The sequence below is a fragment of the Myiozetetes cayanensis genome, unplaced genomic scaffold, assembly GCF_022539395.1.
Source record: "Myiozetetes cayanensis isolate MyiCay16 unplaced genomic scaffold, myiCay2020 scf9, whole genome shotgun sequence".
Taxonomy (NCBI): Eukaryota; Metazoa; Chordata; class Aves; order Passeriformes; family Tyrannidae; genus Myiozetetes; species Myiozetetes cayanensis.
Window position 1 is genome coordinate 1,193,314 of NW_026088185.1, and position 19,380 is coordinate 1,212,693.

General features: G+C 47.4%; 1 protein-coding gene across 12 annotated transcripts in view; it reads left to right on the top strand.

Moving 5' to 3' along the window:
* The window catches only part of AGAP1 (ArfGAP with GTPase domain, ankyrin repeat and PH domain 1), a 284,552-nt gene that overhangs the window by 161,455 nt on the left and 103,717 nt on the right, over window positions 1-19,380 (top strand). For all 12 annotated transcript variants that reach the window (XM_050340528.1, XM_050340529.1, XM_050340532.1 and 9 more), the window contains 2 exons: window positions 5,597-5,701; window positions 17,752-17,920. In XM_050340528.1, the coding sequence (XP_050196485.1) occupies window positions 5,597-5,701; window positions 17,752-17,920 (274 nt within the window). The remainder of the gene's footprint in view (window positions 1-5,596; window positions 5,702-17,751; window positions 17,921-19,380) is intronic.

Sequence of the window (19,380 nt, forward strand, 5' to 3'; positions counted from 1 at the left end):
CATTAATCAAGGCCAGGTTGGATGGGGCTTGGAATAACCTGGTCCAGTGGAAGGTGTCTCTGCCCACGGCAGGGGGTGGAAAAAGATGAGCTTTAAGGTCCTTTCCAACCCAAACCATTCGGGGATTAAAATTAAAAATGCAGTAACAGTGAGCACTGAGTTTGTTCTTCCCATTTACCACGTCCCTGGTGCTGATGTTCCGTGCAGGAGTTTGGTAGCTGTCCTTTGTTGGAGGTGACAATTGCAGGGGCTGTGATGAACTGTAAGACTTGCTTCATCAGCACTGGGGATTTTTTCAGTACATCTTCCTAATTTTCCTTCGTAGCTTGTGTGCAGAGAGCTTGGAAAATAACGAGTTGGAGGTTGATTGTCCTTCAAGTTTAAGCAAAGCCATTATCTTTTGCTCTAAGTCAGATGTTAGATCCTCTCTTCTCTTTGTCTCCAGATGGAAATCGTGGCTGATCAGCCTCAGCATTAGGTAACCATTCATGGTGTAATTACCTGCTGCACAGAGTTACTGCCTTGTGTTTAGGGAATGTTAGAAGAGAATTGGGTGCAATGTTCTGATTTCATTTTGTCCTAAAAGGTGCATAACATAAATTTGCATAGTTTCCTCTGTGTGGAAGCATCTTTGAATTTGTAGTGAAACTGCTGCTGCTGGTTTTTTTTTAGTACCAGTTTTTATGGAAGGTGTGGGGTGGTTTCCATGTGCCTGGATGCAGTTAAGAATATTTGGGGGTTTTAGGTTTTTTTTTGCCATGTTATTGTTAGATACTGAAGTTGGAGAATGTTTGAGGTTGCCTGTTCTCAGATCTCTTCAGAGCCACTCCAGTTTCTCGTAGCCATTGTTCTGTGGTTCAGTTGATCCCCAGTTGTGCCCAGTTAACTGTAGGAGATCATAGAATCCCAGAATGGTTTGGGTTGGAAGGGACCTTCAGGCCCATCTTGTTCCAACCTCTGCCATGGGCAGGGACACCTTCCACTAGCCCAGGTTGCTCCAAACTCTGTCCGCTTCCAGGGATGGGGCAGCCACAGCTTCTCTGGGCAGCCTGTGCCAGGGCCTGCCCACCCTCACAGGGAAGGATTCCTTCCCAACATCCCACCTAAACCCTGCTCTCTGGCAGCGGGAAGCCATTCCCTGTGTCCTGTCACTCCAGGCCCTTGTCCAAAGTGCCTCTCCCTCTTTTATAAGCCCCCTTTAGGTACTGGAAGGGATATTTGCTGCAGGTTTCCAAGTGTTAAAACTTGAAAGAGCTTCCTATCTCACTGACCAGAAGACCAAGCAGCATTCCCTTAAATTCCTGGGGAAGAAAAGACCTAACTTTGTGAAACAGCAAAAGCAAGTTACATTTGTATGGAAGGATTCCAAATACATTGGGCATCTTCAGCAGTTTATTTCCTAGAGGAGTTAGTTGCATACTTTGGTGTCTGCTCAGATTTCATTGTTGAAGTGAGAGCAGCCTGATGTACTGGATGGTGTCCCTGCCCATGGCAGGGGCTGGAATGAGCTGAGCTTCAAGGTCCTTTCCAACCTGAACCGTCCTGGGATTCTGTGATGTGATGGTGTGACTGCCATAAACTTAAATGGACTCTAATACTGGAAACCTGTGACAGTTAAATCTCCTGGAAGCAAGAAATAACAATTAAGAATTACTCTCTTGTTTATTATTAGGATGAGCTAGACTGGTCCCAGTGCTGCTGGGCAGACTTTGCAGAGCTGGCTGGTCATGCAATCCTGGAGGATTCAGCAGCATTTGTTGCCCGTGTTAATACATTTAAAGGAAATGTTTTGTTGTCCAGAATTTGTATGAAGCAGTTAGTTTGTGATCCTGGCTGAGTGGCTGCCCTTGGACTTATTTGAGGGAAGATTTTTTTTCTTTTGTGCACAGGATGCACATGATTCCTAAAAAATTCCCAGCAGTGCTGGCTGCTGATCGTGGCTGTGAGAACTACAGACCTGAGTGGAAAATTAGGAATTTACACTGTTAGTGATTAGAGATTACCTGTTCCACTGTGTCAGAACAGCAGCAGGGTGATGGTGTGGGGTGGGCTATAAATCAGGAAGGGGAAGAAAGGGGGAGGCTGGTGGAAGTTCACACCACAGCCGTGGCAGTGGGATGATCTTCTGAAAGAAATTAGAAACCATCAGAGCCACAGCATGGTTTGGCTTGGATGGGACCCCAAAGATCATCTAGTTCCAACCCCCAGCCTTGTGGGTTTTTTCCTGAAGGCTCAGTCTTGGCTCTGCTGCCTTTTTAGAGGCCATTTTTAGGGCTTCTCACCTACCAGCACCTTGGATGTGGCATTAAGCCGCTCCAAGAGGTCACTTTTTTAAAATGCTGCCGATTTTCTGTTCAAACCCCACAGAACAGGTGCACAGTTGTGTTCTGAGCTGGTCGGGTCGGGAGCTCACGGGAAGGCGTCTCTGGAGCGGCCGGGCTTTGTGGTCGCCGCGAGCTCAGGCGGGCTGGGCGTGCTGTTGATGCTCCCTTGGCTGGAGTTGGGATGTTTTGGGGTGTTTTTTTCCAGCTTGGCTCCAATCAATGCAGCGCTGGGGGCCCTTCATTAGCCGCTCCTGCTCCCACGGAGCTGTTGGGATGCAGAGCCACCGGCAGCCTGTAGCTTGGGCGGGTGCCCCGGAGCTCAGCAGCGTTGAGCTGATTGACTCAGCTATAAAGGCCCCAGCCTCCAACAGCAAACGCAATCAATAAATCTTTTGTTGGTAAATAATTGCTATCGAACGGGGGTTTTTAATATAAATTTATGAGTGGTGTTTTATCACAGCTTGAGGCTACGGCGAGCCGCTGAGTGATGGATTTCGGATCGCACTTACATTCATTACATTAACTTTGTAAGTTATTTAAAGCTTGTACACTTAACATTGCTTTTGGCTTGCAATGACCTCCTGGGAGTAGAAGGTAGCACAAGGCATTGCTAATAAAGAGCTGGTGGAAGGTCCAGGCAGCTCCTCTGTTTGCTTTGTGTTCCTCGAGCAGAGCCCGGGGAGGGAGGTCCGTGCACTCCAGTTGGGGCCTTTTTCCTCCGGCTCCTTAAAAACAGAAGCTGCAGGAGTCTGCTGGGAGAAGCCATTCCTCTGTCAGGCAGACACAGAATTGCAATTTTGGAGGGAAGGTGGTAAAAAAAAAAAAAAAAAAAAGGCGTGAAATTGTTCCCCTGTTTGTGTGGAAATTGGAGGTGTTAAATCCTCAGTGTTGAGTCTGGAGGCTTTGGGACAGCTACACCCAACTGCAGATGGAAGACTAAGAAGTGAAAGGTTTCATATAAATTAGGGAAAATGGTGTTATCAATTAATAATCATTTGAGGCAGAGATTATTTAGACCAAAAAAAAGTGGGTGTTTGGAAGTAGGAGGTGGGCTTGATCTCTTACTGCTCAGCTTGGGGACCAAGGTGGGGTTTGCAGCGTGTTCTGTGTAGGTTGGGGATCTGTTTGAGGGGGACTGGGGCGTGCCCAAGCTGCCTCTCAGTTGCCTCAGAGGTACCAGAGGTCAGTGGGGAACCCCTGAACTCATTTCCCAGGCACAGTATCTGATGTGACTTAAACACAGACATAAAGTGACTGAAGCAAAGGGATTTTTCTTTAAAGGAACATTTCTTGTCATATCAGGGCCATTTATTTTTTTTTTTTTAAATTTAGTTAACGTTAAAGTGCATTTATAACTGATATAAACTCCGATTCTACGACCGTTTCTCCAGATCATTCTATAAAATTATCACAAATTGGTGGCCCTGGGGGGAAAGATGTGGTTTATATGGGCTACTTCACTTTATAACAGCAAGTCCTTGTGTTCAGAGCAGTTTCCTCTCCAGGTACTTTAAGATACCTTTAATTCTCACATAATGTGAAAATGAATGTGTTTGCCAAAGGAATGCCTGAAGGAAATGGATTGGGAGGTCTGGTTTGTTAGTTAGGCACACAAATAGGTGCATCATTCATATCTAATGCTGAGCTGGATTTTGTTTTTACATCAAGCACAGAATTCCACTTTAAAAGTCTGGTGAAACCTCGTTTTGAATAGATTTCTTCATTTAGATCCATAGCTAGAATGTCAGAATTCACACCTAGATAGGAGCAAAGCTTCTGTGTGGTCAAAATCATGACTGCAGTAGGTTTTTACTATTTGTTGAGTTTATAATTGGCAATTGATAATTGAACTGATAATTGTGGAAGTAATTACATGTTGTCTGTATGGCAAAGGTGTGAAGTACATAAACTTTATTTTGTCCAAAAATTCAAAAAAAAAAAATTAAAAAAAAGGCAGAGGGGGGAAAAAAAAAAAGATCACCATTGTGTTCCTTACTGCTTTTTTTTTTCCCCCCATTAAAAGGTCTGAAGAACAAACCAGCACAGGGAAAGTGTAATTTTTGATCCCCACGGCACAGCACTAACTAGAATTGGGTCCCCCTGAACGGCAGCGAACGTGCTGCAGGTGAGGTATGAAAGATGGGAAAGGTGAAGCCACGGCTCACCTCCTATAGACAAACAGGCGAGTCAAAGGCAGAAACAAGCTTTCATTTTTTTAATAGAAGAAAACAACGTCTGCCACCGCTGGCACGCGGTAATTGGGCTGTGCCGCAGGAGCTTCTGTGAGGAGGCGGTGCAGGAGCCTCATTCTCCTTGAAAAAGTTCCATTCTGGCAAGGAACAGCACGAGGAAAATGAAGACGTGATCCCCAGGCAGTCGGGGAGTTGGGAGTTTGGGTGGCTGTGTTAATTCAGGGATCCAGCACGAGCTTTTCCCCACGGTCCCATCCACGGCTTGGGTTGAGATGGGAAGGGTTCCCCTCTCAAGTTGTGTCCCGAGTGCGTGGCCAGGAGCAGGCAGGTGTGAGTGGGGCTTTTCCACTGGGATCCCCCCTGGTGTTGCCCAGGGAGAGCTGTTGGGTTGTGTGGAGAGTGGCGAGGGACTTCAGCTGGAAGCTGTGACATCTGGAATTCTGCTGGCTCTGGAGGACTTCTGCTTGGGCAGAGCTGGCCTGTGTCCCCTCCTGGCTTTGGGATCGGCTCTGCAGAGACTTCATAAAGCTGCAGGCTTAATGGGAAAACAAACATCAGAACTTGCTGTCAAGGCTTTAACCTGCTCGGACAGGAACAGCTCCGTGGCAGTCGGAAGCACCGTTCTGTGTTCTGATTTCCCTTTATTTTGATTGCCTTGGCAGAGGAGAAGGGACAGCCTCATTTTGTGGGGGTTAGGGAACTGCAGTTTGTGTTGGTTTAGGTTCCTGGTTATGATTCAGTGAAGTGTGTGCTTGTGTCTCTGGCACTGGTGTATGGTGTGGTAGGTACTGTCCACAGTGTCTCCACCTAGACATTCCAGTAAGACTCCTGTAACCAAAGTACTGTGTGATTCATTAGGAGCTGCCTTCTGGCTTGGTGTTGGACAGCATTTCCTCCTAAAAGGCAAAACAGTGAAGCTGCTGATGGAGGCAGCGTTCCTCATGGGAAGGGCAGGGGAGAAGGAGTCATTACAGGAAGAAGCGTATCTGAAAATGCTGGCAGTGGTCTCTCTCTTGCTGGGTCTCAAGTAGGTGTGCACTGGCCAGAGGGTGTTTAACCTCTCCTCTCTCCCCCTCCCAGGGAATGCTGCTGAAGAGGAGTGGCAAGTCACTGAACAAGGAGTGGAAGAAGAAGTACGTGACGTTGTGCGACAACGGGGTGCTGACCTACCACCCGAGCTTACACGTGAGTACAGCGCTTCTCGGGGTGTTCAACGGCACCAGGCCCTCGGCAAACAGTGTCATACAAGGATTTCTTCCGCCCCCTTTGGTGGGGGAACTTCTTTCTCTCTCTTCGTTCCCCTCCCTCTCAAAGAACCATAATCTGAGATAAAACTCCCTGGTGCGAGTCTGAGAACAGTCCAGTTCCTCTGAATCCCCTGGGGATGAGGCTCCCTTGCATCCCAAGAGGCAGCTGAAACAGTCTAAGTCTGTATTTTCTTCTTGTTCTTTTGTGGACTTATTGTTGATCCCAGGATTAAAAAAACAGAAACCTTTTATAAGAAAAAGTTTCCCAGCTGTAGCCAAGAGCGAGGAGAGGTCTTAGTCAGTGTGCAGTGGTTGTGGTTTATTCAGGAGTAGTTCTGAGCAGCCTTTTGGAAATTAGCTATTAAAACATGTCCTACACAGGTTTTCCATGTTGAGGCATCTGTTGCTGTCCCAAGGATGCTGTCTGTCCCTCTCACTGCCTCTGACACAATCCCCGGGTATGGATTTTGGGGATGGAAGGAGCACAGTGATCTGACTCAGGACTAGCCCACCCCAAAACCCATGGTGTGACCCTCACCAAGATCTTTATAATCATGTCTGGCCTTACGTTTTATCATCATCCCATATAGGAAAGTTGTAGGGTGGACACTCATGACGTTTTTAGGGCCGGTTTTTTCTAAACCTGTTGGTGACATTTTGGGCTCCCGGGCAATTTTCCATTGGGGAGTGAGAATCAAGGTTTGGATCAGATGCCTTTTTTTATAAGCTCTGAGGTTTACGGACCTGCACCTGGGACTGGCAGGAAACCCTTAGCTTCGGATGGGTGGTTCTGAGGAGCATGGAACCGTGGAATCATTCAGGTTGGAAAAGACCTCTGAGATCATCAGGTCCAACCATTAACCCAGCACTGCCCAACCACCACTAAACCACGTCCCCAGGTGTCACATCCACGTGTCTGGCCACACAGATGCTGTGCTTGCACCTGTTTGCTGTTCCCTGACTGTGGAATGTTACCCCTTTCTCTGGGCTTTCATGGTCTCGGGTCCTGCCAGAGTAATACTTTGCCTGTTTTCTGATGTTACATCCATGTCTCTTAAAAACTGTTTGGTAAATTAGATGACAAGTACCTTCCAGGTATTGCTGCTTTCCCTCAGAATCCCTTCTTTCCCCTCAGCCCCTGTGTTCTGGAGCAAGGTTTTCACTGCTCCTTTGTGGGGCGTAGTTCAAGTCTTTTCTGTCTGATTTGGCCTCTCTTAGTGCCTCTGAATGCGGGTGGTTCTGCTGTGAAGCAGTCCTGGAACACCCAAACTGTGTGTTGGTGTTACTCCCAGAAGGGCAGCACAGGTGCTGTGTGCCTTTAGGGCGCTCCCCTCCGGAATTTCCCTGGGATTGCGTTGGCCAGCTCTGCGTCACCGAGCCAGGAGGAGGCAAGGTGGCTGTTGTCTGGTGCCTTCCTGGTGTGGTGGAAGGGCTCTATTGTCCCTGGCAGTGCCGTGCACGTGCTAGTTTCTCATTGCTTTTGCAGACAATAGAGAAATTCTTCTCCACAGGCTTCCCTGGAGCTGCAGCATCTCCCCCCAGAGTGAGAATCCACTGAGGTTGCGCGTAATTACTTTGAGATTAGAGGTAAATCCATCGGAGGTTAGGAGGAATCCATTGAAAGGAGAAGTAATTACTGGGCTGTAATTGTTTCCCTCCATCCCCCACCGTGCCCCCCCCCCAGCCCAGGAAGGTGATACAGGGGTTTGTAATGTCACCACAGATATTTACCTCAGTCACACCCCACTACAGTTTGTGCTACACTTTGTAGGCAGGAGTGTCACCATTTCCTCTTGGGCATTGCCAGGTGAAGGTTTTTTGCCCCCAAACAAGGGCTCTGATAATGCATTTCTGGTTTGGTTTTGGAGGTTTTTTGTTTATCAGTTGCTTTTTTGCACAGCAAAGCCAAAGAAACTGCTGAATTTTTAATAGTGTACTTACATTGCTATTTGGGATAATTTTGAGAAATCAGGGCCTTATTCCTACCGACTTTCCCATTAAGCAGCAGTGAAGAAAAGAGCTTTTGCTAACCATCTTGAAGTCAGCTTCCTAAGCTTGTATAAAGCCTGGCCTCTATTCTGACCACTTAGATTTGGGTTGTCTCAAATGTGCAGGCTCTTTCAGTTAATCAAAATTTTGCCGTTTTAATTCCGGAGTGAATTTTTAATTGGAGCGAAAGGTGGGCCTCTAGTGGTGGGAGGAGAAGTAAATTTAGAAGGTAATTTGGTCTGTCCAAGCCTGTGGTTTGAGTCAGAACATAACACCTGAGTTGGGAGGACCTGTTTCAGTATTTAATGGCTGATAGCAAGCACTGTATTAAGTGGAGATTTGGCCACAGGTGGATCAGTTGTCTCTGTCAGATGGGTCAGTGGCGGCTCAGGCGCGAAGGAGAGTTCTTAGCGCAGAAAATATGTAATGCAGGAATCAGGAGCGACATCCTCCTTGAAAGGACCGGCTACAGAATGAAAGGTTTTGGGGTGGGGAGTGAAAAATCAAATGAGGCCCTTTCTTGCAGAGGAGGTGTCCCTGGGAGGGTCAGGCCTGTTTGGCAGGGCAGCGTGTTGAAATGAGGGCGGCATTGTGCCAGCTAAATGAGGGACTGCTGATGCCACCAGGTTGATGTTTGACACAATAGCTCAATCCCTATCCTTTCTTTTCAAGGAAGTGGGGGGAGAGGAAAACGGGGAAAGAAAAATATATGTACATAAGCACCCTACTGTTTTCTGACTTGGTCATGTCAGGTTTTTTTCAAGAGCCTCAAACCCGCCCGTCCCTGGGGAGGCTGAGGAGCTCCGCCGACAGAAAATGGTGGGGATAATGAGAGAGAACTTTGACCCTCAGGCTTCAAAGTTCACCAGAGCTCCCTATTCATCTTGGGCTTCTGGAGCAGAGCCGTGGAGGGGATGACTAAAATTCTGGCCGGTAAATTCCACGTCAGCCTCCCCAAAGGGTCCCGGGGGAATTTGTTGAGGCATCTCTTGGCTTTTAACGGCAGAGTGCCACGAGCGAGGGCTCCCGGAATGTATTCGCCAGGATACCTGCTGGGCAGCACTGCTGCTTTATCTGAGCTTCCCCCGATGAATAGCTGAGTGTGTTTCACCACTGTCTGTCTGCCAGAGCTTGCCATCGTGCCACAGGGCAGTAGAGGACAAAGCTTTAGCTGTGGATGTCCGTTTTCTGCTCGTGTGTCTTCATCATCATCATCATCGTCGCTGCCCCTCATTTGTGAAAAGAAGAAAAGGTGGGGGGGAAAGGCTGAAGCCAACCTTTTTGGTAAGGGCAGTTTACCCCTTTTATATATTGTGTGGTTTAGATTGGATTTCAAATCAAAGCACAGTGCTTTTCAAATCAAAGCTTCCCCTGTGGGAGAAAGAATGGCTTCTTAAATGGGCGAGAAGGAAGGTATGATGCCCATCCAGAACACACCTGGGACATAAACCCCTTGTGTCTACACAGCAAGGTTGATGTTTGCTGGCTGCAGTCTTTAACCTTCCTCCTCACTGGTCTGGGGATTTGTAACTGTGATCCAGGGGGAAAAACTTACCTTTATTTCCTTGAAAGGGGTGTGGATTCACCTGGTCTGCCCGATTCATCCAACAGGAGCCACAGTTCCAAACCCTTCCTTCCTTAAATGCAGTGCTGGCTGGGTGAGCAGCATGAGCCCCCTCAGAGGGGGCACCAGCAGTGCTGTTCTATCCTCAAATATACTGGAGGATGCTTTTTGTTTTTATAAAAAGGCAGCATTTCAGCCTGGTAAGGAGTCGGATCCAACCGCAGGTTGAACTTTGTGCAGGAGCTTCAACAGTAAATTATATGGACACATCTTCTCAGAAAACCCTACAAACCCCAGAGCCTGTAAAATTCTTTAAGACTTCAGGTGTCATTTGAGCTTTCTTTGCTTGGCCATTTCCTCCAGGAAAGGTGGTCTTGGTGAGAAATGGGAGGCTGCTGAGAACGTCCTCTGTGCGGGGTGGGGTATCTGAAGGGTTGTGGCTCCACTCACTTTCCTCAGGTCCCACTGTACTCAGCATTTTTCTCAGAGCTGCAGCTGAAATTTTGGATTGTTATCAGCTCTTATATATGATTTTCCTGAATTCTTTGGGAACAGAAAGCCTGCCTGCAAATCAGATATTCCAGCTCTCCTCGTGTTTCAGAGAGCAGTGTGGTGGCTGGGCCGTGTGGCCATTCGGCACTGGGAGCTGGCTCCAGCCTTCCCAGTCAGGAATATCTCCCCCCACCAAGCCATCCTTTCAGCTCAGCCTTGTTTCCAGGGCTGTGTTACCTCAGGCAGTTTCAGTAGCTCCCCAGTGTGTTGTTTGTGTTGCCTGAATAGAAATATTCCTGCCCTTACATATTCCTAGAACACCATCCTGTATGCCTGTTTTCCCCCCCTGCTTTTGCTTCTCAGGAATGTAAAGCTGGATATTAGCTGGCTCTGGAAGCCCTTCTAACTGGCCTTTCCTATCAATAACTAATTCTTAAATTAGGCTTTGGTAAACACAGACTCAGACTGACAAAAGGAGGTGTCCAAGATCAGCGCATGTGTAAGTTTTTATTGTAGTTAGTATTGCATCCATTAACATGCCTAAAACATTGGTTAAGATAGAAAAAATGGTCTGTAGGCACAGTTACAAAATCTTCGTATAGTAATTTCTCATTACCATCATGGTGATGAGATGATGCCCAGTTTTAGTACCCACCACAACTTGCATTCTTTCTTCAAAGCTGTATTCAGAGCAACATTCTCCTTTCTAACAGTATTACCTGCATTTCCCAGAGCTTTCATTTCTTAATTATTACATGTTTATTTATATAAATATATTTATATTTATATATGTATATATATTTTTATTTATATACTTTGGGGGGGGTAAAGATACCAAACAGGAAAGAGCAGAAGAGGCTTCTCTGAAGTGGTGTAGCTGTACAGATCACTCAGTCAGCTTTAGAACTTCCTAAAAGCTTCTTTGTTATCTTAATGGGAAAGATGTAATGGAGTGAAGATCAATTTGGGAGAGAAATGTAAAACTGAAGATCTTAGAATCACAGAACCTCCTGAGTTGGAAGGGACCTACAAGGTTCATCCATCCATTCCAGCTCTCATTCCCGGTCTGTCTGTACATCCAGGGTTGCCCCATCTCCCAGGTGCAGAATCCAGCACTTGTTAATCCTTATTAAACTTCATGGGGTTGGTGATGGCCCATCTCTGATATGTTGGGGTCTCTCTGCCCTCGAGGGAGCCAAGAGTCAATAATGTGGGAACTGCAGCGCTGCTGGAGCAGAGCTGGGCAAAGCTGGAGCAAACACACATTTCGGCGTCATATCCGTCTGCTCTGTCTTCAGAAAGTCAAGGGAAATTCTTGGGATCAGAATGAGTTGCAGTTTAAATGGCAAAAGCCAAGCCATTAATTAGTCAGGGGTGTTTATAAAATGAGAGCTTCCTGTCCAGCCGAGTGAACTGCTGTGGGTGTAAATGCTTCATAAATTACTCAGGATGGTAAAACTCTGGTTTGTCTTTTACAGCAGCTCCCTTTACAAAGGCAGAACGAGAAGCGAAGTGCAGAGGGGAGAATTTTCTTAAAATTGTATGAAAATGAGTGATCTGTTTACAGGAAGACCAGTGTTTTGTTGCTGTTGTGTTCCAAGTGTTGCCCTGACTTCATCCCCTGCCCCTGGAACGCTGATGGAGCAGATTAACACCACAGTAGAGATACAGGCAATGCTTTTTATTACTGAAATTTAATGTTCTCGATTCCCAATGTGAATAAAACAGATTGGTGATGACCTTCTTTTTGTCAGGACACGGCGCTTTAGGGTGATCAGCAGTTTCCAGAATGCCTTTTCATTCCTCTCTCCTCCTCAGAAAATAACATTTCATTGCTTTTCTTAAGATTAACTACGTATGATGAAGCTGAGTGGCATTACCCCCATGTTTATGTGCGAGGTGGGGGGTGGCTAATTCCCCAGCACCATTTGATGAGCATATTCCACCGTGGCTCGTAACCCGGCGGTCGGTCCCTGGCTCGGGTCCTTCCTGGGAGAAAAGCAGGAGGGTGAGGACTTGGGAGAGACTTTTGTTGTTTTTTTTGTGTTTTTTTTTTTTTTTTCTGAGGTGTGCCCGTGGCCCCAAATGGAAACCAATCAAGGAGCGATTTATGTTCATTAAGGGCTTGTCAAAACTGAAAAATTTTCTAATCAACAGCGGTGTGGCGGCAGCCCCTCCATGGCTGGGAGTGTCGCCTCGGCGGCAGCGGCTATTTGCCTGTTACAACTCTAGGCTAGGAATCCACTGATGATTACATTAGGCTAAGCTGCGAAGTAAATGAACCATGGCTTATTTAGGTGCAACTAGCTTCAGTGTAGTCCTGCCCCGCAGGGCACTTTATAGCGTTTTATGGCTTTAAAATTAGTGTAGCTTCCCATTTGCTGCAGGGTGCTGCATGTTATGCCTTTGAACTCAATAAGCAAAGGGAAGGGGGCCTTTTGTTTTTTTCTTTTTTTTTTTTTTCTTCTCCCCCCCCCCTTCCTTTTCTTTTTTTTTGCAGTTTAGCAATTTTGTTTTGCATCTTTTCCAGACGGTGTTTCGCCATAAAAATGTCTGACTGCCACAGAGAGGCACAAAAGTCAGGGCTCCTTCCGTTTCCTGCTCTGCTCCGGTTTGGGAGGGGGGAAAAAAGGGTTTGGTTGTTGCTGATGAGGGTGAACAATAGCTTTTGTGGGTCCAATAGGTCATCTCACAGGATTGGAATTGTCTTTCAAAAAACACGCTGCACACAGTCTTTAAAATGTCATCCAGAGGTGCAACCATAAACTTTCGCTTCCATGATAATTTTTATTGCGCCTCAGATCAGGAAACACTATTTCAACCTGGGTAAGTGGAGCCTTAGGAGTGTTAATGTCCAATTGAATGGTGGGGGGAAACTGCCATGAAGTGCAGGTGTTTTTTATGGAAACATGGAATGGTTGGGGATGGAAGGGACATTAAAGCTCAGCTCGTTCCACTCCCTGCCTTGGGCAGGGACATCTCCCACTAGACCAGGTTGTTCAGAGCTCCATCCAACCTGGCCTTGGACACTTCCAGGGATGGGGAAGAAGCTCATCAAAAGCACAGTGTAAACCAGGGACAGAACTGGGAAGGATTCTAGGCCTGGACCTGTTCCTAGTGTTGGAAAAACAAGCTTCTGAGAGATTTGAATAGCTGAAAAGGAAAAAAAAAAATGTGATATTCATAGATGTGTACTGTTATAGCCACAGAAAGTCACTGCTCTCAGAGGGTCTCTCCTTTCATATGCTGTGCACTGGAAAAGGTGGCAGTGGAAAAGGTGGGAGAAACATGGTCCCTCTAGGAGAGAGCAGGTAGTTTTTTAAATTCCAGTGTTATGACACATGGTAATGCCTAGGAGGGTGGTTCAGTGTGAGCTTTGAAACCCTTTCACCCAGTGCCATGATGTGAAACTTTTTTGATATCCATGTTTTTGATAACTAACCTGAGCCATGGATAGGACAAGGAGGGGGTGGCTTCAGCTGAGGGAGGGTAGATTTAGATTGGATATTAGGAAGGAATTCTTCCCTGGGAGGGTGGGCAGGCCCTGGCACAGGTTGCCCAGAGAAGCTGTGGCTGCCCCTGGATCACTGGCAGTGTCCAAGGCCAGGTTGGATGGGGCTTGGAGCAACCTGGGCTGGTGGAAGGTGTCCCTGCACATGGCAGGGTTTGGAAAAGGAAGGTTTTTAAGGTGCCTTGCAGCCCAAACCATTTACTGATGATAACTCGATGCTGCCACATGCTCAGTGGTCCTTTAGTGAGGTATTTGAGATGGCTGTGATAGACCTGAACCATGTGAGTTTGTGTCCCCAGCAGCCCTAAGTGTGGCTGTGGAAGAGGAGATGTTTGCCTGCTGTCAGTCTTCTGGCCTGGAACCACCACGTAGCCTGGGTTCAGCTTGTGGCCCTTGGTGGAGTGTCTCCTCCAGCTTCGAGGGCCATCAGAAGTCACTGCCACGTGTGGCAGCAAATTTAACAACTGCTGGTGTTCGGGAACAAAAGGGGCCCCTGAAACAGCAGTGACTTGTTTTGGTAGGTCTGTTTAGAAAACACGATCATACCCGTTTGCTCAATTTGCATGTCTGAAAGGCTTCTGCTCGGTTAATTGGTGAAATTAATTTCTGCTGTTGTAAACAGAGAGCTGTATTAAGAGCAGAACTGAAGTAATTTTACTTCACATTATTCCGTGTCGTGGCACATCGTTCCTTTCTTACTCAAGGCAATTCATTTCGTGGTGCTGTCAAGTGATACTTGGTGTCATCTCCCGTCAATGCGGGCGGTTTTGATTTTTCCCCCCCCTCGATTATTTTAGCAGTTTGTTTAGTCCTGTAGATAATGGTCAGTGCCCTTAAGTTAGTCGAATTAACACCTCGGAGCCGCTGCCGGTGACCTCGGGATGAAAAGCGATGGGAATCGACGTGGGGGGAGCGCGTTTTGGTGGCGGGAAGGGGGGGATCATTGATGGATTGGCGCATCCCGGCTGCGGCCGCATCGCCCCAAAGCTGACTAAGATGGAGCTGCCAGTTAGTGCTGACTGCGGGCCATCACCTCCGTGGGGGATAGAGCCTGGGCAGGACTGGGTCCGAGGAGTTCCTGGAGCCGGGATACAGCGTCCTGTCCCGCTCCGCTCCGGCTCCTGCCAGCCCCGAGAGGCCGCTGATGCCATGCAGCCCCTCCATTCCCAGAGGGAGTGCTCCGGGATGCGGGGTCCTGGTGGGGCTGGGGTGGGTCCTGCTGGCCCGGGTGGGCCCTGCTGGCTCGGTCCCCCGTGCCGGGGAAGGGTGGGGGAGCCGTGCCAAGCCGAGCTGTTCGCCGGCGAGCCCCCCGGTCCCCACTCGCCCGCAGCTCGCGATCGCTGGCAGGTTTCTCTCACTGCACCTCATTTGCATCTGGGACATCAATTAGCATGTTTGTTGAGGCTAATTGAATGAAACTCAATCATAGCTCTTAATTGCTTGACTATGTGAAAAGAAATCACATTAATGCAGCTAATTAAGTGTATGGCAATAGATGCAACATAATTAGGAGCGAAATGTAGAAAACAAGCGATGGCGAAGGTGTGGGGGACCGGGCACCAGCTTCTCCTCTAAGCCACATGTTTGGGGAGGGGTCCCTCTCCTTTGCTGCTTGCTGGTTTTTTTTTTATTTTATTTTATTTTATTTTTTATTTTTTTTCCCCCTGCCTTGCTGAGTGATGAACCCGGACAAGTTGAGAAGAAAAATGCAAATGGATTCACAATTACTACTTTTTCAAGCTGTTGAGGGGCAGAAGATGGCACGTCTGGGGTGGCCCACTGTTGAGTGGGCTCTAGGGACTTGTTAAGTGCTGTTTAAAAGTACTTGGCTTTGAATTACCCTCATGCCTTGTTAAAGGGTTTTTTTCCCCCTTTTTTCTCGGATCAGCATTTTCTACAACTAACATCTCGGGGAGTTATCTCTGTACCATTTGCATATCAAAATCTGGCTTGCTGTCTTCTCTTTAACACAGCATATTCCAGATGACAGCAAGACCCTCATCTGTTCTAATCTGATCAAACCCTCCATTGGGCTTCTGAAGCCGCCACATTATTTTGTAGTTTGAAGTTTCTATTCCCCGAGCGGGATCTGACGGAGCTCCCTCCGCCGGCTGGGAATGCGGGCCTGGCCCCCCCCTCCTCGGGGAGGGGTGGGGGGGATGCACAGATTATCGCTATGCATTCTGCACACAATGAAAGAGCCTTTATTATTTACATTTGATATATCCCCATAAATATTTAAGCTGACATTAATACCGACGTGGCATCTGTTGTGCTCGGGCACTTCGGTCTAATAACGCTGTGGCTGCAACGCATTTATTTTCTGTTTGCCAACATTCGCTTGCTCTCTCAAATGGTTTATGGCTCACCTTAAGCCTGGTTCAATCCCAATTAAAAGGGCTTTAATAACGCCCTGTCACATCTCAGGAGCTGGCTGGGAAGTCTGGAGAATCTGGAATAAACACCTCCTTGCGCGGTGGAAGTGGAGCGCTCTGTGGCTGTACGTGAAATAAAACATGTCTATTAGAAAAGAGCACGTGCTGAGGTTTAGTCACTCTCTGATTAAGCCTCACTTTAGAGCCCATAAGCAATAAATGCTCAATTATCTTCTGCTTATTGTATTTTAATTTGTGAAGAACTGACACCGAACAAGAAAGTTCCGCCAACTTGATAATTTATGGATGGAACGCTTTTGTTCGTCTCTGTCTAACACCTAGTAAGGGAATTTTCCTTAATGGATTGCCTTTGTTTCTTTTGGCAGCAGAGCTCTGTGTCCTCTCCCCACGAATTGTTCAGGCCTCACCTTTTACTGTTCTCAGCTAGGGAGACATAAGCTGGTGTGATGGCTTAGTCTGGGGGGTTTATCACGGAATTCTGTTAACTGGGAAGAAATTAATGCCAGTCCCAGGTTTTTGATGGATTTTGAGCAGAGTATTGTAGTTTGCATTGTAAAAGCTGCCAAAGGTGAAAGAATCTTGGTGAGGGAGCTGATTGTTGCCTGCACTGTGGCAGCAGTGATACAGATCTGGGGTACACTCAGGAGTTTTCGTGTGACGTGGGTGCTCTGGTGGTGTCCAGGTCTGTGCAGGCAGTCTGTCATCCAGCAGCTGTCATCTGGCTGAACCTTGCCCTGATGACCTGGAGAAAGGGGAGGTACATCTTAGCTCATGCAGGTGCCCACGGTGTCACCCAGGTCTCTTGTGAGGTGATCAGGTTCTGTCTGAAAAGCAATTAAGACTTTCTGCCTCCCCACAGAAACTGCTCAGGAATTCCATTCCCCTGGTGTCCAGCTTAGCTCAAGAACTTCAGCCCAGATCTTTTCCCAACCAGTTCATGCTGCTGTTTTCCTCTTGGGGTGTTTAATCATGGAGTCACAGACTGGTTTGGGTTGGAAGGGACCTTAAACACCATCCTGTTCCACCCCCCTGCCATGGACAGGGACACCTTCCACCAGCCCAGGTTGCTCCAAGCCCCGTCCAGCCTGGCCTTGGACACTTCCAGGGCTGGGGCAGCCACAGCTTCTCTGGGCAACCCAGATGTCTTTTTGTGCAGTGATCTTGTCCCTTGTCACCCTTGATTTTGCTCTCCTCTGCGTCCCCTCTTGCATGTCCTCTGTAGGACACCACCTCTTTTGTTTCTTTTAATGCCCTCACAGTTGCTCCAGTTTCAAGCACTTTATCTGGAATGTGAGTAACCACTACCCTGTGTACCAGGAAATGAGAACTTTGGTGTCTTGTGGTGTCATTCACCATCTCTCCTGGAAATATCCCAGGATTCCAGCCTCAGTGGCTGTCTGACCTTAATCAGTTGCTTTCTGATAAAAACACCATTTTTATGTGTCTGTTTGCTCTTCTGTTTCTTTCCCCATTTGGGCTTTCCAAACAGGAATTAGCAAAAGCCTTTTCCACTTCTGGCTCTCAGTTTTTAGTGTTTCCTCTAACCAGATGCAATCTGCATGGTTTTTTCCCCTTCTGTGATTTCTCGTGTGAGTGGAGGAAGGGTCTGACATTCTAAGGAAGCAAAGTTGGAATTGCCCAGACCTTCCCCTCTGGTGCCCTTTTGTGCCTGCTGACCCATTTCAGCCAAATCTGAGGAGCAGATAAGGGCATAAAATACTGGCAGAGAGGAGAGACAAGTAAATGTGCTCATGAGGGCCACTTAGCTTTGCCATCTCTCTTTGGGGCCTTTTGGCTGGTGAACTCCTACATGTAGCTCAGAGCAGACTCCATCTGGCAGTTTGAGGGTGGAGTGGAGAGCTCCAGACTTTTGGGATTAATTGTAGTAGCAAGGGATTTGTCAAGAAAATGGAAGGAAGGGGAAAACCATACGGTGGGTGCTGCCAAAGTCTTGTGGAACCAGGTTGATTTAATTCTGTTGTTTGTGGAAATGCCTGTTTGATGTTGGATTCTGGGTCTCTTTTCCCCCTTGCCAGGACTACATGCAGAACGTTCACGGGAAGGAGATCGACCTGCTGAGAACCACTGTGAAGGTCCCTGGGAAGAGGCCACCTCGAGCCACATCAGCCTGTGCCCCCATCTCCAGTCCCAAAACCAACGGCCTCTCCAAGGACATGAGCAGTTTACACATCTCGCCAAATTCAGGTAAGAGGGCGCCGTGCTGGGGGAAAAATGGGGGGAAAAAGGCATTTCCAGTGCCTGCAGGCTGTTGGCACGTGTGACTGGGGTGGGGATGGTGTCTGCTAATAGTGTCCAAGGCCAGGTTGGACGGGGCTTGGAGCAGCCTGGGCTAGTGGGAGGTGTCCCTGCCCACGGCAGGGGAGTTGGAACTAAGTGGTCTTTAAGGTCCCTTCCAATCCAGACTGTTCCACAATTCTGTGATTTACAAATCCACCCCATGTGGAACTTTTCAAGCCCTGGCTGCTGGTGTGTCCTACACAAGAGATTCTCTGAGTAGCCTTCAATGCCTGTCATTGTATGTTTGTTACCTTATACTTGCCAAAACCCTACGTGTTTTCACAGAAATTAACAAATGGGAAGGATTGATGATCTATTAGGTCTAGTACTTAGGAAAAACAAGTGCTGTATGATTTGAAAGGGCTCTTTGTGGCTTCCTGGTGGGATCCACAGCCCTTCTTTCTGCTTTTCGAAAGATTCATAATTTTGGACTTTCCAAGAGCAAGGTTCTTCTGTAGAAAGTCGTTTTAATTAGTTTATGGAAGTAGTTTATAGCTCCTTGAGAGCTCTAAACAAAGAAGTTTATTGTTCCCTGAAGTACTTGTCCATACAGCTGAGTGGATTTTAAAAAATTGCCATTAAGAGAAAACATTTGAGACGATTTATCCTGTGAAATGTGCAGCTCATCCAGAACTCCTAACGGTGTAGTGGAAGTTTCTGTCAGCATGTTTGGGATGGCGTCTCCATAAAGTGCTGAGTGCCTTTTGCATTTCTGAATAACACAGACCCTTCCAGCACGTGCCAGAGACCCATCCACGCACGCTCCTGTCCTCGTGCAGCACCCACTGGGATCGGCAGCCGTGGGAAGGAGCTCGGTTCACCTGGATGTTCAGGAGTCTTCCCTGGAGTGGCAGTGGTTAACCTGATGCTTCCCAGAATCCCAGAATGGGTTGGGTTGGAAGGCACCTCAAAGGTCATCTCGTTCCAGCCCCCACAGCGTCCAGTCGAGGTGTAATTCCCTGTGTTTCTGCGGTGTGTGTTCCCCTGTGTTAGGAGAAAACGGAGTTTTGTCTCTTCCAAACGGGAATGCTGCTGGTTGAGATGGGTTTTTGAAGTGGTGCCGCTGAGCAGACGCCCCTGCAGTTTGCTGTTTAATTTAGGTGACTGGGTGCAGGGAGTGCTTTTGTTTTTCGATATGTTTTGTAATTTAAGGAAGAAAAGTGCTGGGCTGAGTCGATAAACCAGGGGTAAGATGTTCCAATTAGAGAGTTCTGCTTTTAAGCCTTTTTCAACACAGGCAAAAATTACTTGATTGCTCCAGATAAATACGTTTTTTGAAAATATATGTGATAAAATAAAATTTATAGCATGGAATTGTCATGGTTTTGTATATGCTCAGATTGCCAGGTCAGGGGGGAGGCTTTCCA